Raw genomic sequence first — 27,631 nt, 5'->3', positions numbered from 1 at the left:
CTTGTCGGTTGTTGTTCTATTTTCTCCTCAATGCTGTTAACACTGTTGTTTAATCAGTCTCACTAATGCTGCTGCCCTCCATTGGGGCAAGTGTCAGAAGCTTGGTTAAAGCTGGAAAACCAGTAGGAAAAGCTGCTCAAATCGAGGCCATATACAGGGAAAGCTGGGACCTAAGTGCACAGATGTATTTCTTTGGAACAGACATAAATGCATGCTTGAGATACTGTTTTGGTGGAGCTTCATTTATAGAGAGGAAAAAGGAGCGTTTAGAGAAGATGGTAATGAAAGATGAAAAGCCAGCAAAGCACTTGCTACACTGACCTCAAAAAAAAACAACAAAAAACCCTCACCAAATTAAAAGGAAAAAGGAGTTCTCCCAGCTGAACACTGGAAAGAGGGAAAAGGCTACTTGGAACATTGAGCAAGGGAATATTCACACTATGATTTTTATCACATTCAGCCAAACTGGGCTTCGTGTATATTCTCAGCAGGTACTCATGACTGCACAGTATCATCAGTGCCTCCATGCGGCAGAAACAAACCTCCATGTGGCGGAAACAAGCTGCTCTGGTGAAAAGTAACAATATTTTGCAAAGTGCTCCTGGGTAGCAGTGAGCTTGCAGAACAGAAGTCTCCCCAGAGCTTCAGGGTCAGGAAACCTGACACACCCTCTTCTCGCTGAATTCACGGCTACTGTCACTAGCAAAACTGAACTGATTTGGAATCAGAGCTTTTTTGCTCTTCCCAGACAGGGTATCCCATCAAGTAACATTTAGGACAGCCTGTGGTAGGCCCAGATATTCAGATTTCAGAGTTTCCATTCATTTGCTCCAGCATCTAAGATAACTTACGGATTCCAATAGCAAACTTGCCACAGAGAGAGTAATGAACTCTGGCCAGTTTTAATCACAAATTCAATTAATGTTAGGTTCCTAGCAGGCACATTTACCTCCTCCTTATAAAAATGCAGACAGTATTACTAGCAGAGAGATCTGTTTCCCCTCATGCATTTCCTCTAGCATGCAGTATGTCCCTAGAGACAGTCACCAATATTTGCAAGCACCTCTCTGGGTTGCCATGCGGTGTTTTAGCAAGCTCCAGAGGAATCCCAGCTGTGAGGCTGTGAATTCACACCTCAGCCCAGGTCAATCTGTGGTGCAAAACAGTACAGCTATTTCTTTAAAAACAAATGACATTGTAAACTACCTGAAGAGTGGGCACTTAATGATCACCCCACAAAAATATCAACCAACTCCACTGTTCTTGGCCTCTAAGAAACAAGTATGTAACTTTTCCCAGGGCTTTTTGGGGGTTTTTTACAGGGATCACAGTACTTTAGGATCCTTTTGCTCTGCATAAATTTGCAGTGGATAAGAACATTTGCTCCACTTGCTGCAAGGTAACAGAAATCAGTTTATGAAGTTCAACAAAATGACATTCATAAACTGGTGACTTTTACTCACCCTGAACACATGGGCAGTCACAGTAACCCTGACTTTTTTTTATGTTTATTTTTAAAAGGTCCTGTAAAGTTGAAACAGCAGCTTAGTACTTAAAGGATCTACTGATCTAAGTTGGTCCTGCTTTAAGCACCTGCTGGAGCACTTGACCAGAGCTCCCTTCCAGGCTTTATTACTGTATGAAGATCAAATCACAGGCATCTCCACTATAAGGATACAGGAAGATTTATAGAACAGTCTGGCTCCCCATGACCTCTTTGTTACTATGCTTGGAGAGGAAAGATGGCAGAAAGGAAGACAAAGGAAAAAGAAGTGAGGAAGACTTGCACCAGACTTTTCATATGAGAAAGGATAAATCGAACTGTGCCAAAAGCCTAAGAACTCAGGTACTCACATGTAAGAAGGGATACAGACTATAAATGCCTAAACTAGCCTGGAAACCCAAATATGAGGCACTGCACTCCAATAGTTCAGTTGGGCACCATCAGTTTGCTGGTACTTCCTATCCTGCATCTCAGTCTGGGCCAAGTGACACATAGACAGAGCAATGTTTCCTGGACTTTCTGAATTACTTTAATTTTTTGTTCATATCCATTATTTCTAGAGAACAGTAACAACTAAATAACAGAATTTCCTCAGAAGCAATCACGAAAACGAATGGTTCTCTGCAACCCTTCAGAAGCTCCAAGAACTCCCATCAGAAGCAATTTACAGGTTGTGTCCAAGAAAGCATTAATTTTATTTGGGGTTTACTGCAATCCATGATAATCAGTGCCCAGAAAAATAAAAACAGAGGAGGATGTTTGCACAAATCAAAGCCATGCAGTTTTATAAAGTATTGCAAACAACAGCATTTTACTCTGGACAGAGATGAAGGGTGCATTATTTTTCTGCCAGCATCCAGCTTAGGAGAACATGCTCCCAGCATCAGGAGTTCACACTGGCTAACTGAATGACGAGAGAAAGGGCACGAGGATTCTACCATTGTCATGCCACCTGCTGTGCTTCAAACTCCTTCCTCCCTGTCATCCACTGCCCTGGGTAAACAGTCACTTGAAATTAAACCAGCAAGTGCTGCAGTGTACATATTGTCCTCAGTGGGAAAATGAAAATGGGCTCAGATGTGGTATTCAAACAACAAAAATAATAGGCAGAGATCTACAAGAAGAGAGAGGAGTCAGCACAAGCTGCCCTCCCCACACCATACCCACCTACTCAGAGGGTGAGTAGATCTACTTTGCAAAGCACTCCATCTGTGAGTGATAGCAAAGAGCACCATCTGAAAAACAAAAAGAGCGCTGTCTACAGCGTCCTGAAAGTATGGTTTCTGTGAGCAATCTCAGTGTCAGGTGATGTTCTGGCATAGGATACCAAGCACACCTCAGTTTGAAAAGTGCTAACAAACCAAACTGAGGCTTTTTGAGGACCTCTATTGCCACGTGAACTGTCAGTGACGCTCTACATAATACTACTGTTAGAAGCAATTTTCAAGAGTAAAATCAGAAAGATCAGTAACACTGGTATAACCTGCACAGGTCCTTTGGTACACCCGTTTCCAGAAGAGTTGCAAACATAACCCTTCTGCAAAGCCATAACCTCCTTGCCTTTCAAGGTTGTACAGAACAGCACAGACCACACTCATCTTGAGATTGAATCATGGCAAATACAAGTTCAGGCAAGAACATTCTGCTTTTCAGTGCTAGGACCACAAGTAGTGCCCATTTAAATCCAGACATCAAGCTTATGTTCATGGCAGTAGAAAAAAGAGATCATCATAGAATTTTTGCTTTCCAAGACTGTTTTGCCCCAGCTTCACTGTCATGCAGAAAAATTAAATCCTTTGCTGAACTTAAAGAACACAAATGACAGAACAGCTGCTATCCATGTAAAGACTCAAATGGAGCAAAAGTAGTGCAACCACATATGACCAATTAGGTCAATCTTGCATCTACCTGTACCTTACACTCTTTGTTCCCTCAGTGAGTGACAGCTGAAAATCCTAGACATCCAGGCTGACAAACCAGGTAATTCCACACTGCTTTACTCTCTAGGAAACGCGTTCTTGAAAATAACTGCTTCCAAAATTCACCCCTGAAAACAGGATTGGTCTGGATGTGGGACAGGCCTCGGTATAGAGCAATGTTCTGGTGACATGCCACACATATGAGGCCTCAGTGAACTACATTTTACAGATATATGCCAGTACTTGAAACACTGCGTCATGGTTACACACTTTCCCTTCCTGCTGCAGCTCCCAAACCAGAGCCAGCCCCACTCCTGGCTCAGTACTGAGACCTTGCTCTGCCAAGGCGCGGGGCCGGCAGAGGGAGCGCAAGCCCATGCATCAGGTCTGCCTTCGGTGCTGCTGCAGCTCACTCATTTTGCCTTTCTCCTCGCACAGGACAGCTGACACTGCCAAATGACAGCCACCACAGACAGCTGTTTCAAGTGAAGCCCAGAAAGAAAACAAAAAACGCACCTCTTTCAGTCTCTTTCAAATAGGAAGGAACAAAAAACCCCAAACCAAATCAAATGTTACCCTGGGGATAATGCAAAGCATTTTGCAAATATTTGAACATAACATAAAAAAAAATAAATAAAAAATGGAGTGAGACCTGTCAGCATTTTTAAGAGTAGATAAATAGGATCATCTTTATCATTTATCCTTATTCCAGAAAACAGTCATCCCTCCATACACACATCTATGTCCTGTTTTAGATCCTTTCTAAAGGAATCTGACACCAAAGGATACTCATTAAAATAAATACCGAAAGAGCACAAGCACACCATTTACAAAACGGGTGGTGATATTTTGGGGTTTTTTTCTGACAAACAACAAGTAGTGTTTGATGGCCTCTCTTGAAGACAGAGCCCCAAAAGGAAAGGCAGAAGAGAACTGGACTCACCTCATCCAGTTTGCTTTGGTTTCATCTGTCCCATCAATGGATTTGTAGCGGTTGTTCTTATCAACAATCTATGGAACAAGAGAACAGATGCAGCACGTCAACCAACAGGTCCAGGCAGAAGAACGTATATGAATCTCAGATCGCTGCTTCAGTTCCAGCCCAATGTCTAGATGTGAAACTCTGTCATCAATCTCAGCTTTCCTGGTACTAACAGGTTGCTGACCTGAATGTGTGTGTGGAGGCTACTCTGAACTAAGAGGCATTTTTCTATGTACAGATATCTGTAACAAAACCATGGATGCAGCTGACAAAATTGCTAACAATCCCGAGAAATAAAAGATTAACTTCCCTTTCAGGACAGGGCTGAGACACATTTATTTTACAAATGGAGAAGTATGAGGAGCATTTAATATCAGCAGCTCTCAGTTTTTTCCCCACCTATAACTCAAATCCCACATTGCATTTCTCATAATAATTAACATCTGTTGATCCAGTGACAGGTCTATCTCATATGCTACCCAAGGCCTGTATGAGGGGAAAAAATACAGGGTTTGGTGCTGGAGTCTGCACGTAGATCAGTTCCTGATGGATTAGATCTCTTTTCTGCCCTCTTGGCCATCTCCTCTGCTCAAGCAATCTGGGAGAGAGTGCTCTAGGCCCATGAGAGAGCTCTGCAATCTCTAGATAGAATCCTTCCTCTATCATCAAAATGATGACCAGAGCAGAGAAAGGTACTAGAGGACACCTAGACTGAGTGGGGATGGAAGAACACGGTTCTTGGCAAGAGAGAGAGCAGAAGCAAGTTCTTCTTCCTACAACTGTGAACTGAACTCAGGTGTCATGGCACCTGGTCTCCTTTCACATATCTATACCCTTAAGTTGCTAATATTTCTGGTAGGTCGATGGTTGCGTCGTGCACATGTGGGTCAGCAGAAGACCTTCGGAGAAGGGGGAAGATGGCTAAGGTTTGGCACCACAAGCCCATAACTCCCCCAGCTCTGAGCTGCATGGCTGAGGTGTCACTTAGTTGGGGAGACTCATCACTCACCAGCCACGAGAAGAATCCTGCAGACCTGTCCTGGCTAGAGATCTGCCCTTCGTACGGCCCGAAGATGTGACCTTTGGGGATCACCTCATTCATACAGCGCACATCGTTCTCCCCACTGGGCTCTTTAACCACCTCCATTCCAGGAGGAATGGTCAGCGCTGCCCGGTCAGGAATGCCAACAGGCACTGGCGTGTCAGACACAAACACTGGGGGGCCATGGTTCGGACACTCATCCACGAAGTACTCCTGGCAGGACTCGCAGACTGCAGATGCAAAGGGAACCAGGGTTAGGTTGGGCACACGTGATGTCTGTGCAGTTCATGCAATGCACGGGATGCACAGTGCTCAGGCCAGCTCCCTGTCCTTCCCCCTGCCAAGCTGAGCCCCCTCTCCAGTATCCAGCCTCCACACATGCGGTCACTTCACTGGCTGCTCCCTTGTTTCTCCACATCTCTCAGCAAAGTCTCTGCCCCAACCCACACCTGCCTAACCAACACATGCATTTGCATAAACCCTGATGCTCTACACACATTTGCCACTGATGGCTGCATGCACAGGGAAAGGCCCCGTCACTGCCTGCAGAGACAGAGGCTGGAGGTTCCTGCACATCCCTGGTTAGCAGCTAAGTCCTCCAACCAAGATTTGATTCCTCACACGCCAAAGAGGGAGCTAAAACAAACATCCCTCATACTACAGCCTTCATTCTGTGCTTGGGAGAGAGACAGCATCCCCAGGCACTTTCCCTGTGTCCAGACAGGGATGCAGGTCTGCTTTTTTGTAGGTATGCATAAGTGGTAGCAGTTTTCTTTTCCAGACTATAGGGGAAAGAGTTGTTGTTTGCACAGTGCTCCCTTTGCAGTCTGTGAATTCAAGTCTTCAGTTTTTGCAGACTCTCAGGATTTTCCAATGTGTGTTTTCATGTTTCCAGCTTACTTTCCACCTAGTTCCCTACCTCTGCATAACCCCTTCATGGACAAGCTGATTTTGTGCAACAGCTTCTCTTTTAAATGTGCCGGTCTTTGCAGGAGAGCATGTAAATTTGTCCCTGGCTTCTTTTTCCCCTGCTTCTTGCCCCAAACCAGTAGGGTACCAGCAGGGACAGACCAAAGTCTATACAAGCAGCAGTGGTGCTTTTCCCTCACTCACAATATACTTACACCAGAAATCCACTTGCTGAAAGCTCTTGGTCATGATTAAATCCCGTTTCCCTTTCAGTTTCTTGGGCTCCATCTCTATGGACTGTGGGTCAGGCCTTCCAGAGCTGAGGAGGAAACAACAGAAAGATGATGTTAACCTACCAAGACATTGGGACTGCACACAGAGAGGAGCTGAGGCAATGGGGCCTGACAAACTTCTTTAGTCCTAAAACTGCAGCAGAGAAATAATTCAACTTGCCATCCAACCTGCCAAAAGCTAGTATCTGAGATGGCTTAAGGTTAAAGCCTACAGCAGGTAGTGTCTTCATCTAGAGTAGGTGCACTAGTAGGTGAGCACCCTTGTCAAACACTCCAAGGCTGACCTCACAAGGGAGGGCTTTACTAACTTCAAGAAGTTCAAGTATATTCCCCAAAACCAGCTGGGGGGTAGGTGGAGAGAAGGAGTACATCAGTCTGAAGCTCAGCCACGTACCAAGGCTGTCCATACTCCTGGTCCCGGCAAGGAGAGCAGGCCTCTGTTTTTATCGTCACCATCTCACCTAAGGAAGCTTGGGTCTGGATCAAACAGTCCTTCAAGTTCTCACTCATGTTCTGAAAGGGAATGAAGGAAGGGAGGAGAAGTATGAGCATCAGGAAATCACAAGCTTCCTCTCCCAGGCCAGGATACAGCCAGCAGAGCAGGCTCCCTCCTGGCACCAAGAGCTGCCATCACACACTGGAGCACCTACACATGCATGTAGGTGGAAAAGTCTTCCAGGGCTGGGGAGGGAAAAGCAGTTCAGCTCTAGGTCAGATGAAGAGCATGAAACACCACAGAGCAACCTGAGGCATGGAGAATCTGAAGTATGCTTCACAGTGCCCATTAAAAATGTTGCATATGGAATTTAAGACTGATGGGTGTGATATGTTATGGGAACATGGAGCACCACTACCTCAGAGCATGTCTTTGGGGACAGAACAACAATAAAGAGGAATACAGATTGGGGCACTGAACCAGGATCTGTCTACGGACATAACATATGCCAGTTTCCATCTGGGAACAGAGTGCAGTGTACTACACCCCTGTGGATGGAGCTTTCCATGTGCTCTAGACACCTCTAACAAACAGGTAAGTGCCTACAGTGCCCTTCAGGATTCCACCAAGATTGCACAAATTATGGTCTCAATCTTCCTGACCTTTGCAAGGTCCAGAACTGAGCCACCCCTCTGGCACATGAGTCTGTTGTAGTGAAAATGCCTCTCCCTTTGCTCAACACAAGAGCCAGGAGCCACTTCACAGAATCACAGAATCAACAGTCACTTAATGATGTCTAAAGACAGCAAGCTCTAAAATGATAACACTTCCCTCCTCATCCCATCATGGGGTGGTGCTGAAGAGAAAATATAGATGTGTCAAGTGATGATAATTCGGAATGGGTTTAATTTAGATTTTTGGAAGGGCCACTAAACTTAAGAGCATCCCAGCTTGAGAAGAGCAATAAAGCTGAGTGCTGGTCACTTCATTGCATTCATCTTAAGATTTCCTCCAAAGCACATGAACTGGCTGCTCTCAAGTACCATACCAGATCAGACAGACTTCACACTGCTCCCCCCAAAGCCCCCTGGGATCACCCTTTCCATGTCCACTGCTGGATGACATGCTTTGTTATGCTGCACACCTGCAGTGCTGCTGGAAGGGCCTAAGCAGCTGATCAGACCCATTCTGTTGGGGGAGCTGGTGGAAGAGCCCATCCCCATCATGACTCAGCTCAGGGCATTCCTAAATTCAAGTTCTAAGCTCATAAAACCCTGAAGACAGGAATTTTTTTATTCCACACATGCTTGTATGGAGCTGAACACCATGGAAGTCTGATCTTCATTTCTGCTCTGTTTACAGCAAGAAGACTATCCCCAACCTTTCTGGCTCCTCTTTGTGCCAGGGAACAAATGAATAGTTCTTCCAGTCCCACTTCTCACACGTCAATGTGCACCCTGAAAGACATTTATCAGGGCTGTATCAAGGAGCATTACTTAATATTCATATAGTGGTCTGAAAGCAAAGCCTCAGCGTAAGTACTAGACACAGGCAAACACATGCACTTTTAAGCCTGTACAGGATGCCAAAAACAAAACACATTTTCTTTCAGAATTACCACCATCATTCAGAAGGAAAGCGATACTAAGGGCAAAGAGGGGCTCATTATTTTGGCAAGCTGAGTCCCTTGTCTGTGCTCTCTGGAGCAAGAGGGAAGCTCTCCAGTCCTGTACCTATGCACCAGCTGGTGGTGCAGGTAGGGCCTACTTACCCTTCCCAAAGGAGAAGGAGAAGTCTTTTCTGGAAAGTCTGCAGTAAAGTAGCTGAAGAGGGAAAAAGCTTGGGGAGGGAGAAAATGTTAAAAGACAAGAAGAGACAGGTGCCCCAGAGCTAGTTAGCTGTGGGGCCTATACTGGCACAGGAAAGGTGGATACTGGCTGCAGGGCAGATGCTCTCAATCAGAACAACCAACTACTTCCATTTTGGACACCTGGAAGACAGGACACCTGGAGTTAAAACACCCATATCCCCCAAGGCTTCAGTAGGAAAAGTTACAGACATCTGTCTCTGAAGATAAAGTGGCTTTTCCCTTCCCACTCTTGCCTCATGGAGACTTACAGAGCAAGAGAAACCCTGTGATGACACAGTCTGACCTTCTGCCAAGGCAGGTCACTGTGCTTCCTTCAGTGAACTTCAGGCTAAATTACAGCATATCTCCAAACAAGGGGGGAAAAAAAAGGGAAGAAACACAGTGTTTATTTTACACACAAAGCTCCATATTTTACTGTATGGCACATTTTGCAGCCCTCCCTTCTCATGGTGCCCCCTGAACTCCCTCTAACTTATCAGCAACATTCCTGTGCAGCACTGGCCACAGCACTCCTGTGCTGGCAAGAGCAGCACCTTGCACCAAGATAACACCCTCCCTGGCCCTGCTCTGGATATCCATGCTTGTGTCCAAGTAATGCACTTACTTTCTGCCAACTGTGCCCAGCTCGGGTTCTGTTTTTGGTGAGCTGCCGTGCTGCTGTAAGAGCTCTCACTCCTGCGACAGCTCCCAGGCCATCATGCATCCTGTCAGCCCTCCCACCTGCCCTGAGACTAGATGACTGCTTTAAGGCTTTCACACACTCATTGTCTCACTCAGCACACATTCAATCCCAACTCCACCACTGACTCACCTCTTTTCATTACTTGCAACTTGCCCAGACTTTATGTTGTCCACAAACATAACCCAATTTGATGCGTTTTCTTCCAGGACACCAACAAACTTAAAATCAAAGGATCATTTTGGCTGCAAATGATCTCCACGATCATCGAGCCCAACGTAAATCTAGCACTGTCAAGTCCATCACTAAATCACAGAATCATTTAGGCTGGAAACAACCTTTAAAATCATCAAATCCAACCATAAACTTAGTATTGCCAAGTCCACCAATAAACCACATCCTTAAGTGCCACAGCTACGTGTCTTTTAAACATCTTCCAGCAAAGGAGACTTAGCCACTTCTCTGGGCAATTTCTTCCAATGTTTGATAACTCCTTCAGTGAGGAAATTTTTCCTAATATCTAATCTAAAACACCTCTGGTGCAACTTGAAGGCATTTCCTCACATCCTATCACTTGTTAAATGAGAGAAGAGACCCACTCCTGCCACTTGATTAGCATCAAGCCAAAAAAACTATTCCCAGCTGACACTACTACAATTATCAGCAATGGCTCTCCTTCTGTTGTCACAAAAAAATGTGACCTTTTATTTAGTCAGGTTTTTCTTTATGCATTGAATCATAGAATGACTTGGGCTGAAAAGGACTTAAAGATCATCTAGTTCCAATCCCACTGCCATAGGCAGGAACACCTTCCACTAGACGAGGCTGCTCAAAACCCCATCCAATCTGGCCTTGAATATTTCCAGTGATGGGGCAGCCACAGCTTCTCTGAGCACCCTGTTCCAGTGTCTCACCATCCTCACAGTAAAGAATTTCTCCCTAATATCTAATCTAAATCTATCCTCTTCCAGTTTAAAGCCATTCCCCCTTGTCCTGTTCCTACAGGTCCCTCTAAAAGGTTTGTCCCCAGCCTTCTTACAAGTCTCCTTCAAGTACTGAAAGGCAACAATAGGGTTTCCCCAGAGTCTTCTCTTCTCCAGGCTGAACAACCCCAACTCTCTCAGCCTGTCTTCACAGGAGGTTCTCCAGCCCTCTGATCTTCACAGTCCTCCTCTGGACTCACTCCAACAGCGTGTGTGTGACACACTGAATCATCCTACCTGTTTATTCCCATGACCTGTGGCACAACTTCACTTAAATAAACATGCAAGACATACCAACAGTTTTACCTTTATCAAGTAAAATTACAGCAACACCAGAAAATCACACTGTTAGAAAAGAATGATTTTTAAAAAATCAGTACAGACTGAATATTACAATTAACACCCCCTCAAATCATGAACAAAACAATACATATCAGCTATTACATTATTTTACTGGAAGTAAACATCAGATTGCAGTTAGTGTTCTAGCTTGCCCAATTAAACTTGAAATTGGCTTACTTCCTTATGAGTAACACACAACATTTTTTCAGTCTAAGTCATTATGTATGCTTTTTTTAAAAAAAAATTATTTTTAAATTAGCGTTTATGACCCAGAGAGCGCTGCTCAGCCAGCCCTTTTAGAATCCCTGAAAGCAAGTTAGTCAGAACAGCAAACTTTAAAAAGTACTGCTCTAGTAGCTGCTATTTGGTAATTTCCCAAGCTACTGCTACAACAGAGAGCATTACGCTGCTGCTGTAACTGGTACCATCTTCTAGCTTTTCTGCCAGAAAAGAAACACATGAGATTTCTCCAGTTCCAGACCTCAGCAGATGACTGTGCTTTTAGGACTCTTTTATCTTCTGATTTATTTAAAGCGGTGTTTAATTTTTCCTAATTTCACTGCCCATTAGTTTCTCTTTCTTGCCCCTTCTCCTCCCCCTTTAATTTTCCACAGCTACAAGAGTTCACATTCTGCAGTTTTCACTCCCTCCACTTCATTGTTGTGGGGTTTTACTGGCAATTTTTATTGTTGTGTTTGTTCTAGCACCTAAATATGAAGAGCCTCTGAAGATTTCAGGTGATGTCAAGAAGCATAAGGAGAGCAGGCTCCTACTGCTAAAGGTATTCCCAGGGGGTACTTGGCCTCCCACGTGTATGTTCCTGCGCCCACCAGGACGTTCGGCCCTCCAAATGTCAATGTGCACACAGCCTACTGTAAAGTCCTAGCAGCATGTCAGAGAGGACAATCCCCAGGTGAGAGAGATGCTGTGACGTTCAGGTGCTGTTTGCACACAACATCAAGCTCTTTGGACAGCAAAGGCAGTTGTGGTATGAAGCACAACGGTCCTCAGTGGGCCCAGGACACCAGTGTGACTGCTACAAATCCCAAGAGGCGTCCCTGGGTTGTCCCCAGGTTCACAGGCACTGCCACATAACCTCTCCTGTTTTCTTCAAAAGTAGGCGAGGACCTGTCACATTTCTGCATGACATAGGTTAAGATTCCCAGTGATTTTACCATATTGCTCAAAATCAGGGAAGTAGAAAACACAAGAACATCTGAGTTGTTAATCTCTAATGCAGGAAAAAACCTCCAAATGGGGTTAAACATGAACAAACCTGTGAATTCCTGTCCTCGAGTATGCTGCCTTTATCACTGCCCCTCTTGTAGTTATTAGTTAACAGTCACAGACTCTTATCTGCATGGATCAGCCTCCAAAACAGAGCTTTAATTTTACATTTTACTGGCAGGTTTCCCAGACTGGGACATTCTTGCATGTGAAACAGTCATATAGGAATCCATCCCCTTCTCAGCACACAGCTCCTTCACTCAGTTTCTCTCTGCTGGCCTTCTGGAGGTCATCCCCTCTTCTTTTAAGAAAGTTCTCGCACAGCTTGTACCACGTTTTTAAAGTGCAGGCCCATGGTGAAAGATGGACTTGAGTTCATACGCTTTTTCTACAGTTGCATATTATTACCAGAAATAGTAATCCAGAACAGTCGGCTACTGATGAGCTGAGAAGGGGGAATAAAGCACAGCATTCAAGGCTCTGAGCTCTCCTCCCCATGCAGCCATGGAAGACCCAGGCTGACCGTTCTCCCTGAGGTGAATTCGTTTACCAAGGTCCTTGGCCATGCCAACCACTTCAGGTCACTTTATGAAGTACCAGCTGGCTATGCAGCTCATGCTCGCAGCCAAATCAAACACTAAAAGATCCCACAAAATAAGAGGGAGAACCAGTTTGCTCAGAGGAGGACCACTGTCCACAGACAGATATAACCCAATGCGCCACTAGGAAAATTGCTTTTGCCTTGACAGTTGCCACAGTGCTGGCGTAACTTTCCCCCCAAAAGTACAACGCTCCTGTGGATGCAGCTGTCCTCCACCCTGTGGTGCAGCAAAGCAGCGCCTTGGCACAGTGAAGGCTGGTGGTGGCACGGCAAGAGCCGATGACCTGCCTCCCAACCTGCTGCAAAACCAGGACTCTTCTCTGACAGCCACAGAGCAGGGCTGAATGCAGCCAGCACAGCTGGAGACAAGCTGAAGCAGTCACAAATTCAAACTTAATTAGTGAAAATTATAGGGCATGCATGATGTAGGATTTGAGCAGCCATGGACTGTGATCAGGACTTGTTTAAATCATTGCCAATTACTCCACTACATTCTTTGAGTTTCGAAAGAACGCTGAAGAATGTCAGGACTACATGAAAGATACCTGGAAAAATTACCAGTTTTTCTGCAGCTTTCTGAAGAAGGTTGGAGAGGAAGCTTCAAAACCACAAAGACTTAAACCTGTTTTCCAGCAGGGAGGGCTTAGAGTTCACAGTGGTTTAATGACTAGCCCAAGACCAGCAACTGACATGACAAACAGCATAGGGGTGCCACACCACCAAATTCCCCGCTGTCATCCTGACTGCAGACAGGTTGGGAATAGGGAAATTCCTATTTGCCAACCTGGAACTCCTCCTGTCATTTCAAATGGATGCAAGATGTGTTCACACTGTCACTCCTACATGGTTCATTGGCAAAACAGGTTATCAAAACCTGCCATGATCCACTTCATGACAGATGCGTTTCAGAGGGGGAAGAAGGAAGAGAACCTCTGAAAAAACCCCTGAACCAGTCTTAAGTTTGTTTTATGGTGGCTTCTAGTGAAGATGGAAAATGCTGATGACTAAAAGATTTGACATGAAATTCTGTATTATGGTCAGTTGGGAGCATTTGCCCTTTGTTGATCTAAGAGTAGAAAGATGACCCATATGCTGTCATGGATCAGCACAAGTGTATGCAAACCAGATATTATTTGATGCAACTTCCCTATGTTAAGTGCTCAGTAAGGACTCAAAAAACCAGGATGCTAACAAGATAAAGCTCCCATGCAGCCTAAAAGCCTCTGAAACAGTGTGACATGCCACAGAACCAAGGCAGGTACTACAGTTGAAGGAATATGTGACTTGCAATTTTAAAATACATGGAAACTTCTCATTTTTGTTGTGCTCAGTTCCTTGCATTGATCTCAGATTCACAGTTTAAGGGTAGGAAGGAGAATTAGGTCAACCTGACCAATCCCCTGTATGTCCCATTCCCTTACCTTTAGCCTACAAACAGGACAAAAGCCTCCATCTGAGTCTAGCAAGAGGGAGAGAAGTCAACACTTCATCAGAAGTTCATCTCAACTGTTAATCCCCCTCAGAGACAAGTTTTATATGACTTCTCTAGTCCTGGGCACCAGTCAGTTGTTCTTTCAAAGGGTCCTGCAACTAGGTGGGAAAGGCTGAAATATCTGGCATCTTGGGACATTGCTTTGAACAAATGGAAAGAATTGCTTCCCAGGTTAATGGTGTTCTGACCATCTTTGGTCAGAACTGCCAGTTGCACTCCTTTGCCTTTGGCTTCTTCAACATAAATATATACCTTCATTTATAAAGTTAGAACAAACAGACACAAAACCCCAGTACTAAAACTAGATGCTATTCCACCAACATTTTTCTCCCCAAGGACAGAATAAGCGTACAACTAAGTGGCAGGTGTAAGCCTTCTTCCTTAAAGCACTACTGAAAGGTGTTTGGATAGCAATAGTGATAAGCACTGAGTTAAACCGCATACATAGCAGAGCCCTGGATATGTACCCATGCAATATCTTCTCAGTTTTCCAACAATTTTCATCATTCTGCTGTGTAATCCTTCCAATTTTCTCTACATTGCTTCAAGATGCTGGCACTAGAAAGCCACACTGATGTGAGACTGAGTCTGAAGTAAATGTAAGGGTTACAGACATAAAACTACCTCCTCACCCTGATTCATTACCGCCCTGTTTGTGTCCAAAATCATGGTTGTCTTTTCCAGCTAGGACCTGGCACAGAAAGCTCCCCAGAGCTGCCTGCCCATTCTGACCCCCATGTTCTCACACAAGACTGCTCAGGACACAGCCTCCCTTCGCAGATCACGTTCAGGACGTGCCTTTCCAGATTCATAACTCTTCACTTGGCTGCATGAAAATTATTTTGTTTCAATGGCTCCATTTACCAAACCAACTGCATTATACCATCCTGCCCCTATCAACAGCTACAATCCACCAAACATGTTTCATCTTCACATGTTGTCAGTGGTGTCATACTTTCTTCTGCATCACTGAGTAAGCGTCAGGCAAAACTAGCTTCTCCCTTCCTCTCATCTGAAGGGAAGGGTCATCAAGTCTACTTCTTTGAAAATGCAGCCTCCACATATCATGTTGCAGAGACTCTTCTGTAAAATGATCAAGCTCTAGCTTAAAATAGCTGGATTATTTGCTCCACTCATCTAAAGTAGCAATGCCAGAACTGTGATCTTTTGATGCTGAAAAACCATTTTCTATGTTCAGCTTAAAGTTAATCTGCAAACAGTTGATTTATTAGTGTGCTAATACTGTCCTTTACCTTAGAGTATCCTTCATCCTCTTTACTATTTATACTGCCACTTCAGTATATTTATTGGATGCTGACTCTCTATCAATCACTACCTTCAGTTCCTAAGCCATTCGTATTTTATTAATATTCCCTGGCATTAGATATTAACTGGGTTCTCATGCACTGACTTAAATGCTTCTATATGTAAATATATCACATCTACAGATCTTTCTTTAAGCCAATGATAAGCTTCTGAAAGAACAAAATCAGACCTGTTTTAAGAAGTACAAGACACGTTCTGTAACACCAGTTTTCAAGCATGAATAACTTTATATTCACCCAGGATTGGTGTCATGCTACTCAGCCTCTCATTTCCTGGGCCATCCACTTGGCAATTTTCAAAACCGTCCCAATACGATTACTCTTTCAGTCTCCTGCATTTGCTGTGATCCCAAGACTGATTAAAAATGAACATCATCAAGCTAGAGACCTCCTCTCATTCACCTAATGCTCACTATGTTTAATGGGAATGTGCTTTTTCCTTAGCACAGCTGCCAGCAAAACTTTGCTTACCCACAGGGCCCCAAGCTATACAACTGCTATATGTGTCCCTGGATCCCTACTTGTAGTGCTCAACTTCTGGATAATGAACTTATCCTTTCCCTGCTGCTGGCCCAGACGTCAGCCTCAATGGAAATCAAGAGCACACAGCTCAACAAAGGGAAGCAGAGATGTGACTTTACTGCCCAAATGATCTACTCTCGTCCATGGACAGACAAAAAGGCCGAAGTGAGGAAGCGCTTGGGTAGGCATGCAACAGGCTAGGCCACCACCTCACTCCTACTCTTCTGCTGTGCTGGGAGAGGGAAAAGTGCCTTTAATGTTTTATAAGGCACATGCAGGAAACTCAAGATGCTCCAGTGAGGTCCTGCCAGCCTCACTGTGCACCTGGGACCCCGCCACACAGCACTCAGCACCCGCCTGCCGCCCCCATTGCCCAGCCACCCACACTGAGGTCATGCACATCCAGAGGACCCCAGCACTCATGCAGGTTGGCCAGCCTGAAAATTTCTGTGGGTGAGCAACACTAGTGATTCATGTATTTGAACAATGATGGAGGTAAAAAGGGAAAGGGAAGGGAAGGCGCAGGGGTGGGCAGGAAGCAAACCCCAGACACTATTTTCTAAATAGCAGATGTGGCTATTCTGGCTAGCAAACTTCCACTTTAATTTCTAACCCGCAGAGATGGGAAATGATTCATGAAAAATCAACAGGATAAAATTAGCTGGAAGGCAGAGAGATAATTCATGCAACCCAACCGTCATGAGCTGAAGTGCCAGCACTACCAGCAGTGCCTGGCATTTCAGCCTCCGGTGCCCTTCAGTGACTGGCACCCGGCCAGCAATCAGCTCCACATATATTTCCTTAGTGTCTAAATTAGCCCCTCTGAAAGCACATCCATATTCTAACAAGACAAGCTTTCACTTAACACTTTTCTAGAAGTTCCAGCTTTTTCTTTTCCTAAAAAAAAAAAAAAAAAAAAAAAAATTACCTGCAATACTTTGTCTTTTTCTTCCAGTGTCAAATGTTTAGTGGTGTCAGAAGACCAGACAGGATGGACAGGCTCACACACACATCTGTAAGCCATGGCCAAGCTATTCATTAAATTCAAACTGCCCCACTGAGTCAGAAAACTCAGTGCATTTTGCTGGAGGTCCCTTTTCCTGCACAAAGCCAACACCACACTCAAAAGCAACAACCAGCTGCTGGTCTGCCTTTATATACATCAATTTTTTTTGTAAGACTGCCCTTAAATTCTGTCACGAACAACAAAACACAATTTCACCCTTGATACAGCCACATGACGGAAAGTTTCTTGAGCAGAAGGTATTACTTACAAATCACAATCCAAAACTCTTTATCCCAAAGGCAGATGAGAAACTGCCACCCTTCCAAGAGACCTCTGGACTTCCAGTAGGCACCTGGTTATTGAGCAATGCCCCTTCCCACCACCCAACTCAAAAGCTTCAGGAATCAACAGTCAAATTGTAAAGCCTCTGCAGCACGGATACCTCTAGGAAGGCAGTGCCAGGTGCAGGGGGATCCCCATTCCATTGGGATCTGTGCGTATAGATGCAAAATAAAGATAAAATCCTGCTTTGGCACCATTTATCCAGTTGGTGCCTGTTCATTTCTGTTGAAGGATGTTACATGACAGTTCCTCTATGCTTGTTACAGTGGTTTCACTCTACCTGAGCTTCAGGACAAGGCAAGTGGCTCCTTTCTTTTTACTTGTTCAGCAAAAAGGGAAAGAATATTTGGGGGAAAATGAGAAGGTAGGAGCAAAACATACTTGTTCCCAAAATTCTGACAAACTAGCTCAATCTTTTAAAAGCACTAATGAACACAGCTGGAAGAATGAGAACAAATTGACAGTTCCACAAAATGCATAGGAAGCAAAAGCAAGAGCCATATTTATTTCTCCTCATTTGTACCCTCTTGCAGGCCATTAGGAAGATAAGGTCTCACAGCACAACAGACATTATTCAGAGCTGGTAAATCTGTCTACAGGTTAGGGGCTCATGTTACTGGCTTGGATAAGTACTGGTTGAGCATGGGTCACACCGACCCTTTTCCTTGGGGCAGGCAGGAGTCCAGATACTCCAGTGTCGGATCTGCCAAGAAATCAGATATCCGTGTGCTGAATGCACCACTACCACCACTTGATCTGCACATTCCCTTCCACAGAGAGAGAGAGGTGTTCAAACCCTGTAGATTGTAACACAGCTAACCAGAAAAAAATTTCCAGCATGGGCCAAGCACTTCTGGGTCCATTTGTGTAACCCCCACTCTTCAAGTGCGTCTTCTACATAAAGGTATCAGGTTGCACAGAAATACCTGGTCCTTTATGCTATGGACAATTTTAAAACGCTGATTAACAGAAGCATGAAAAGAGCCCAAGAACTCATTCAATTCCAGTCCAATAAGCAGAGGGAGCACGTCAGAGTCACTTCACATACATAAGTCACTGAGGGACTACAAAGTTCACCAACTACCCTAACAGAATTTCATCACCTGACTAGGAATGAGACCTAGTTAAAAAAACCCAACCAACCACCCGTTAAGTCCATCAAACCTAAAAAGGATACATTAGCATCTGATTTAGTTGGTGCAAGCTCTCAACACATCCAGGAGATGCAGTAAGTGGATCCACCATCCTGGAGGTACTGCCTTTGCAACAGCAATGCAGCATTAGCTGGTGTGACTCTGTGCCAAGGGTGAGATACCACTACACCCAAACACTAGTCCTTAACTACTTGATTTAGGTAAAATTTCTCAAGGAACAAAGCAACTTACACACATATCATACCTAAGAATGTTCTCTTTCCAATCACGACGGGAAGAGAAAATTAGTAATTAAAAAGTTTCTTCAAAAGCTGATTGAACTAATCTGATCTCAGAAAAGATAGTCTGCATGCCTCGGTGTGAAATATGACAACTACAGACCATATTTAATTGTTCATAAAAGTATGTTTCTGTCTCATCAGTATTGATTTTTCCTGAAGTCAGTGTCCAAGTGTTTTCATTCATTTCATCTGAAGGAATAAAAAGACTGGACTCTGCGAACTGTGGCATATTTAACATTATCATTAGCCTTTCCAGGCAAGAGGTTTCCAATGTAAAGAAAACAGAAGACCACATGAAGTACTCCAGCAGCCTCAGAAGAAGAGAGATTTTAAAAAACCAAACAACAGCAAACCCCCTAGATATACACAGACATGAGGAAGTCAAGGTTTATAGAAATGAAAGGTGTAAAGAGGAACATGCTGGGAGCGGAAAGGTAATCCCAGTCAAACTCATGACGTCTTTCCAGGAAGATGCTATGTACACTTAATCTGCAGCTGAAGAACCACATTTAACTCCACTCAGCATATTATGATACAGCTTATATGATACATTTTCAAAATCAAGCTTCATTGTACCAAAAAAAGAATGTACTGGCCAATATTTCAAAATGATTATCAGCCTGCAAATGCCTGATGGCCCTGACCAATATCAGCTCCAAGTACCAGCCTTCAACACTGAAAGGATGTTAGTGGGGGCCATTGAAGCCCAAGATGGCCTGATCCATAGTCAGGAGCCTGGAGAGAGTGCTCTGCAGCATGCAGCAATGACTTGCCTTGGGGGCTGGCAAAGGATGCTCAGTGTATCAGCTCCCCAGTGCGCAAGGCAGGAGCACCACTGACTCTCAGGGGGAGCTAATTACAGCAATTCTATAGCTGGCACACAAGATAATCCCCCACATCACCTCCCATGCACTTTTACCACTCTGTCCTTATACATCTCACCCAGTACCCACACTTAAGTTTCCACCGGCAAAAGCCAGCCCTCAGCTGACAGCAGCACAGGCAGCCCGGTTGAGCCGCTGGGAGTGGCAGCCCTGGTAGGGCTCAATGCCGAGACTTTAGAACAGCAGTCCCTTCTCTGGGACAAGTCACTACAGGCGAAGTAAAACTAGTCTTTCTGAAAAGCCAAAGCATAAGGAGAAGAGAAGAAAGGGGGCAGAGAAACCAAGCCATTTATCAGAGTGTGTTCAAACTGGACAACTTGGCTTATGATTGACCTTTCTGATGGGCCCCTTACTATGGCTGTCCATGACTGAGGAACTGCACTGAAACAGTTCTGCAGTACGCATTACTGATCTCCCTCTGGAGGCTGCCAGTTTCTGCAGCTTAAATCTTAAATTATATGTATAATGTTTTTACCTTTTGACTGCAGGGAAACTGTCCTGAGTCTGAAATGCCAGAGTACTGCCTCCCAGTCCTAAAGGATAACGAGGCATTTGAGCAACAGCTCTGAAGGATACAAACTATCCTGCTCCCACGAACGGATCAATGACCCAGAAGCATAACAGCAAAGCCTTAAGTGTCAATGTTCTTAATTGCTTGATTGTCTCTCTGCAGAAACACAGGCTCTGACAATTATGTGTAGAGGTTGGAATGGAAGGAGGAAAAATGTCAGTGCTAGTACCACCTTCACTGACTCTAGTGGAAGTCCAAAGCCTACGTGGTGAAGACAGTGACTAGACTTCTAAAAAAACCACATTGCAAACATGATTCTAGATGTCAAGTCAAAATTTACCCCTTCACCTCTGCTTTTTTGCCTCCTTGCTCTCAATCCTCCTGGTCTTTTCTATCAGCATTGTAGTGCCTATCACATGGTGGGCATTATAAAGAAAAGGTTCTCTAACATGGGATACTTGTGTTGCCCTCCTCACCAGATTTTTTCTCCATCCACCTTGGCTGCTCCCACCTTTCAAAGATGTCCCAGAATGGCTGTGTTTTCCATTGCTTTTTGGCCTCTTTTATCTGCAAACTTCCTCCCTTTCCAAAGCACTTTTCCCTCATCTTCTTTCTGAAGATGCCATTAAGGGTGATACAAACCTCTCACCTTATCTCTGCTTTTTCTTTGGGTGGCTGGACTTGCTACGGGAACCCACTTGTACAGGCAAGTTTAACTAGCAGGGATTCCTGAAAAGCAACATTTCACTATGCAGCTTTAGATGGAACATTGCTCTAGAGGCTTTATTTATAAACGCCTTCAGTAGCAGAGAAGAGGTCACAGGAAGAAGGGAAAAGCCTGTGAAATTAAAGCCTTCTTTACTCCACTGCTGAAGAGAGGTCAGTGCAAGAGGAGGCACTAAAACTGTCTGCAGCTGCACAAGAGCTCTGGTCCAAGAAACTTCACCCACTACAACAGAGCCTCAGGCAGGAGTGCTGTACAGACGCACTTGCAATGAAATACACCACAAGCATGACAAGGAGCGAAACATGAAGCAGCGAAGTAAGCATCCCACAGCCAGGCTGCCCAGTGGCAGGCCAGGAGGAATTTTGCCACTTGCTCAATGCAAGCTGAATTGCACGTGCTGACTCCCCTTCCCCAGCCTGTGCCTCAAGCAGCTCTCAACCCTGGGGTTGCAAGGGTTTGTGCTCAGGTGATAGACCAGATCAGTCAACTCAACACTGATGCAAGAAGATACATCAAGCATACCTTGATGTGCATCCAACTGACTTCAGATTTCTTAAAAAATGCCAGAAAGCTGCAATCCAAATTGAAGAATAAAAGAGATGTTTGCTTGTTTTTACTTAGGAAAACCATAGGTCTCAGATACACATGTTCCCAACGCAAAAGAGGCATCAGAAGTTCCCATCCGCACTCAAGCCGCTGGGAACAAGAATAGCTACTTCTCACAGCTACCCTGACTTGTATCTTCAGATCAAATTTTAACAGTTTATTTCTTCCTTCTGGAGGACCCCCAGTTAACCTACAGTATTATTATTTATCAAACTAAAGGCAAACCCAAAACATTTTGTCTTTGGGACTATTTTAGTTTCTCTGTGCAAATCTTCACACCTATGTAACAACACTGGGCTGGGAATAACAATTTTAAATATGCTACTCCAAAATGACATGAATGATAGGCAGTATTTTAAGAGCTCTGGAAATGGTTTAGTAGCACTTACAGCTGAACCAGCATGAGACAGGCCCTGCTAACAGCAACTTTAAGAATAAAGAGCTAGGTAAAAGCACGTACTTCTCTTACATAAATGGACATGAGGGAAAAAAAGCTTAAAAAAACCACAACTCCACTTGGGAATTAACCAGCATGAGACGGGAGTTACAAAAAGGAAAAAAGAATATTAAAAAAAACACAGAAGGATAAAGTGTACACAGTACTCTCTATAAAAAGACCTCTCTTGCCTGGGCTTATTGTTTTTCTCCTCAATATATACATATACTTTGATTCCTGACTCAGGGTGGCAACTTCCACTGACCACAATGCCTGTGGGCCCCCAATCACAATACCAGCCTGCTGCAGTGGAGGAGCCCTCCTGCTTCAGGCTCTTCTTGCAGTACTCGTGGACACAACCTTTACACTGCTCCTACCCATCTCAAGCAGGTCCATCACTTTCCAGCAAGGAATACAAGCAACAACCTGCCCCCACCCCATTCCAATTAGATGGACCTTGCCTCAGTTCATAACAAATAACGTTTCAGAGAAGTTCTTGCTTTTGCCATTACTATTTAAAATCAGGTATCACACTCACAATAATCCTTCTCTTTAATTGTCAAAAAAGTGCAAGTAATTGCTATCAGCGACTAGTAAGGCTCGCATTGAGAGAGTCCCCCATAAACTGGCCCAGAAAACACCATGCCTCATGCATGGTCCACAAAGATGCTAAAGGAGTAACAGGCTGGTATCCCAAAACCAGAAAGCTCCACACCAAAGCCAGCACTGAGTTGAGAACTGCAGGACTTCCTTCATGCCCCACAAAGAGCCAGAAGGAGCAGCAGCTTTTGACATTACTCCTAGGCAGGAGGGAACTGTGACTTCCCCTATCCTGCTACTCCACACTGCAGTGGGATTGGCCAATTCAGCATCTAGCCAAGAGCCAAGGCAACCTTCAGCATCTCCCGTGGCTACCTCAAATCCTCCCTGGTGAGCAGTTCCAGCTAGCCAACCCTTCCTTCACTAACACAGTCCTGCTGGCCCCACCAACAGCCCCGACACTTGAACTCTTTGCAGGCTGCATGTGATTCAAGAGCTCTACATCACTCAGTCCTGTGTTAAACTATTCTTTTTTGAGCAGAAGCACCTTTGGTCTGAGCATCCCTTGCAAGAAGCAAACACCCATCAACTGAACACTTTCGTTTCCGATTGCAGCCTGCACTTGAAAAAACACCGTCCTCATCAGACATGTGCATCTATTGTGGGGTTTATACAAAATCCATCAGAGAGACAGGAGGGTCATTTCCATTTCGGCTTTCACTGCTTATAATCTTGGTGACTGGACAAACAGAAATTTAGGGGACACAAAGCCCAATCCCGGCAGTGAGCTCATGCTCTGCCAGTCTCTCTGGGATTCAAGGGAGTCAAACCTCACCAGCAGGATTGGATCCAGGGGGCTGCTGGATATTTGGGGCTGGGGCTCTTTTGCTGCTCAACAAAACACTGCACACACCTGCAGTGCTCGAAAACAACCTTATCTTACAGTTAGGCTGGTATTTTTTTAAGCTGGTTCTGCCAGTTCTCCTCCCATTAATGAGAGGCATTAATCACAGGAGAAAGAGGAAGCAACACTAAGCCAACAGTTTTGCCCACAGGCCAGCTTTTTTTTTTCTTCTCGGGAATCTGAAAGGCAAGGTGGGAGGCATCTTCTGTTTCCCTTAGAAATACGACAAGGAATACAGGAACATTTACAAAGAAGCTTGAAAGATTCTGTAACTTTAAAAAAAATAATAGAGGGGAAAAGGCCCAAGAATATGCATTTGCAGTTTTTCCACGGGAGTTAACAGAGCATCCTGGTTAAGCTATGCGAGGGCAGCTCTTCCCTGGAGCTCTGCATGGGGCCCGGGTGATGCTGCAAGCACGGTGCCCGCAAGCAGGGTGCAGCCACCGCTGTACTCCCGTTTCCCTCGGGTCCCGACCCCGGTCCCACTCCCCGCCGCCGCCCCCAGGAGCGCCCCGCGCGGCCCCGCCCCCGCGTTCCAATGTGGCGCGCGCCCGTCCGCCCCCGCCGCCCATTGGCCGCCGGACGCGTCAGTCACGGGCCGCGCTGGCGGCCGCGGGGGTGCGGGGGGGGCCGGGCGGGCGCAGCCGCGGCGCGGGCGGGAGCGGCGCGGCGGGAGCGGCGGGGACGGGCCGGGCTCCGCGCTGCCCGCCCCGGAGGGGAGAGCGGGGGAGGGGGGTGCGATACTTGTGCCCGCGGGTCGCTGCCGCCGCCCCGCCCGCTGCGGGCACCCCTTAATCCGGACCCCCCCCCAGGCTGGGACGGGTCCCCCCCCAGTCGCTCCGCAGCCATTTTCGTGGCCACCTTGGCTACCAGCGAGGCTGACTCACCTCGGCGCTGCGGGCGCGGGGAGCCCGCCTCGGCGTCGGGGGGCCCGCTCCGCCTGGGAGGGGCGGGGGGAGCCCGGCTGGCTGCGCCCTCCCACCCCGCCGGCCCCGCTGGCTAGTCCCAGGCGAGGACGGGTCCCGGGGCCGGGCCGGGCTCGGCGGAGGCGGCAGCGGCGGCTCCCTCCCTCCCGGCCGTGACCACCATCTTATTAGCACAGGAAATGACATGGAGAACGGAAGAGAGGGGCGTTCGGGGGCCGAGCCCGGGGACCCCCCGAACCGGGGGGAGGTGCCGCCGGCCCGCCCGGCCCGGTCCGGCCCGGCCCGCCGAGTCTCTCCCGGGGCAGCGGTGCTCCCGCCTTCCCTCCAAATACCCGAGCTGGGAAAAGAGGAGGGGAGAAAATAGTAAAAACCAACCCCAAAAAGCCGCACAAAGCAGGGGGAAAAAAAACCCCAAACAAACCCAGAAGAAGCCGAGCAAACCCAAACCGCCCGCGGTTCCCACCTCCTGCTCCCGAGCTGGCGAGTTCCGCGCGGAGCCGCCGGCGATCTGCGCCCGCGGCCACCCGGGGGCTCGAGGGGGCTCCGCAAGACACAAACCGCGCGGGCGGCCCGCGGACACCGCGCGGGGGGAGCTGCCGGCCGGGGGGGCCCGGCCCGGTGGAGCCGCCGGGCTCCGCTCCGAGCGCTGCCGCGGCCACCACCTGCCACCGCCCGGCAGCCGCCGCGGCGCCCCGCGGAGCCGGGCCCGGACTCGGCAGCCCGCGCCCTCGGGGCCGCCCGCCTCCGGGCGACGGCGGCGAGACGTGACCCCCGCCCGGGGCCGTGCCCCGGGGCTCCCCCGTCGGCCGGGGGCAGGGGCGGAATTGCCCCTGGCCGGGCGCCCCTCTCACCGGCAGCGCCCCGCGCTTCTGCTCGCCCGTCGGGAACGTCATGCTCTTCTGTGAGAAAAATGTCAGCACCAGCCGTGTTTCCCTGGCGCTCGGAGCTCGATCATATTTCAAATTACCCCCAAAAAAAGTAATCCACCCAACGGCAACAGCAACAACCAGCCCTACCCTCGAGATCTGTGCAGAAATTGCGGGCAACATGATGGATGACAAAAAAGTAGGCATAATTTAATAAACAGAGGAAGCATGTCTCACCAATAAAACAGATTCTAAATAAAACCATCTGCAAGCATTAAATTTGAAACAATGCAAACTCTTCAGCTGCTCTGCCAAAAGAGGCACAACGGGGGGTAAAAAGAAGGATAGATAAATAGCCATAATTTTCCAGTTTCTTTGGTTGACAATGGGCTTGTATGCAAACAGGGCTGTGGTGACAATGTGCCCACTTGGATATTTGAAACTACTTCCCTTTTTCTGTAGCCCTGAGAAACACCATTTTCTGCAGTCCTGAAAAATAAAACCCTTTCCTCATACCCTCCACCCTGAGTTGCCTACTATAAAAGAGTGGTGTGAAGCAGAGAATAGTTGAGTCAGGACAAAAAGTAAAAAAAGGACATAGCCCAAGCACAATAGAGGCCTGCTTCTGCCATCCTTGAGCTGCTTCCATTGCTGTCAGTGAGCATTGAGGGGTGGCAGAACTTCAGGGTTAGGTCTTGATGTATGACTAAAGTTAAACTACCTGGCAAAACAACAAGGAAGGTAATCAGCTTGGGTTCTAAACAAGCTTGCAGCCAGTGTGGCACGGATGATTATTCAGAAGTTCAGAGGAGTATAATTTGTCAGATCTCCAGCTGTAATATACTTTTTGTTCCCCAGTCCTAACCTCTGGGGAGAGGATTCCTTCTCAGAGGAAAAGCGTGCTCTGTAATTTTACCCCTTCCAGTAATTGCAGATAGATGGACTTTGAGGCACTTGCACTTGCCTGGGAAAGACATACTATAAGCTGTCAGCACCTTCAAACTCCTCAGAAATATTAGAGATCCTAATAAAGCTGCCCTAGTTTGCAGTTTCTGTCTGTGTGCTGAAATGTGTGAGAACACTAATCTGGCAGTAAGTACAACAACGGGTTTGTAAATATGATTGATGAATGAACTGAGAGAAAAAAATAATAATTAACAAACCAATAAAAATCAGGGCAGTAATACAAATCCACACTGAACGCCATGCTAATTTGAAGTAATAGTTTAGTTGTAGGTGCTGTAGTCAAAGGCTCTAAGAGCAGGCTCAAAGGGAGGCATAAAGCTTTTATTTATAAAGAAAATATGTAAGTACAATATAAATAACAGCTATTATGTCTTCTTGTAGACACAGGCATGCTAATTTATTGAGAGGGAGTTGCACTGTCTTAATGTGTGTCAGTTGCCTTAATATGTTTAATAGTAAGGTGTGTTGGGTTTGTGTGGCAAGGTTTGGGTTATGGGGGGCAAAGGGGTGGCTTCTGCCAGAAGCTTTCCCTGTGTCTAATAGATCCAAGACAGACCGCTGCTGGTCAAGGCCAAGTCCATCAGCAGCTGTGGTAGTGCCTCTGGGATAACACATTTCAGACGGAGGAAAAAATTGCACAACAGCAATTGCGGCCAGAGAGATGAGTGAGAATATGTGAGACAAAGAGCTCTCCAGACACCATGGTCAGTTGAAGGAGGAGGGGCAGTAGGTGCTCCAGATGTCAGAGAAGAGGTTCCCTGGCAGCCTGTGGAGAAAACCATGGTGAGGCTGGCTGTGGCCCTGCAACCCATGGAGGTCCATGTTGGAGCAGATATCTACTTTTTCCCTCTGAAGGATCCCACACTGGAACAGCTGGATGCCCAAATCAGGCTATGGCCCAATGGGAAGCCCACACTGGAAACAGGCTCCTGGCAAGACCTGTAGACCCACAGAGAGAAGAGTCCTCAACGGAACAACTTTCCTGGCAGGACTTGTGACCCTGTGGGGGACCTGCACAACAGCAGTTTGTGAAGAACTGCAGCCCATCAGAGGGACTTCACACAGGAACAGGGAAAGAGTATGTGGAGTCTTCCCCTTGAGGAGGAAGGAGCAGCATAGACAACTTCTGAACTAACCACAGCAGTGGCCCACTGGCCACCTCTCCCATTCTCTTCTCTCTCTCCTCTCACCATCCCCCCCCCCTCCCGCCCCCTCCCCGCCGTCCCCTCCACCGCTGGAGGGGAGGCATTAGAGAATTTAGGAGTAAAATTAAGCAGGAAGAAGGGAGGGGTAGGGGAAGGTGCTTTCATATTTAGTTTTTATTTCTCATTGTCCTATGCTGATTTGATTGGTAAT

The 27,631-nt window shown here is 46.4% G+C and overlaps 1 protein-coding gene across 5 annotated transcripts in view; it reads right to left on the bottom strand.

Moving 5' to 3' along the window:
* PRDM11 (PR/SET domain 11) overlaps positions 1-25,065 on the bottom strand; it is a 50,856-nt gene extending 25,791 nt beyond the window's left edge. Inside the window, exons 1-5 of one of the 5 annotated variants that reach the window (XM_064657828.1) lie at positions 24,907-25,065; positions 7,044-7,162; positions 6,572-6,675; positions 5,415-5,677; positions 4,367-4,434 (exon numbers count right to left, since the gene is read on the bottom strand). In XM_064657828.1, the coding sequence (XP_064513898.1) occupies positions 4,367-4,434; positions 5,415-5,677; positions 6,572-6,675; positions 7,044-7,159 (551 nt within the window). In that variant the 5' untranslated portion in view covers positions 7,160-7,162; positions 24,907-25,065. Of the gene's footprint in view, positions 1-2,671; positions 2,740-4,366; positions 4,435-5,414; positions 5,678-6,571; positions 6,676-7,043; positions 7,163-24,404; positions 24,879-24,906 lie in introns of those variants that run through there. The other 4 variants (XM_064657827.1, XM_064657829.1, XM_064657831.1 and 1 more) reach the window with 4 other exon arrangements.
* Positions 25,066-27,631: the final 2,566 nt, after the last annotated feature.

This window comes from Pseudopipra pipra, chromosome 6 (assembly GCF_036250125.1).
Source record: "Pseudopipra pipra isolate bDixPip1 chromosome 6, bDixPip1.hap1, whole genome shotgun sequence".
NCBI lineage: Eukaryota > Metazoa > Chordata > Aves > Passeriformes > Pipridae > Pseudopipra > Pseudopipra pipra.
The sequence above is the reverse complement of the archived record's forward strand: the minus strand, read 5'-3'. Positions and strand labels throughout refer to the sequence as shown.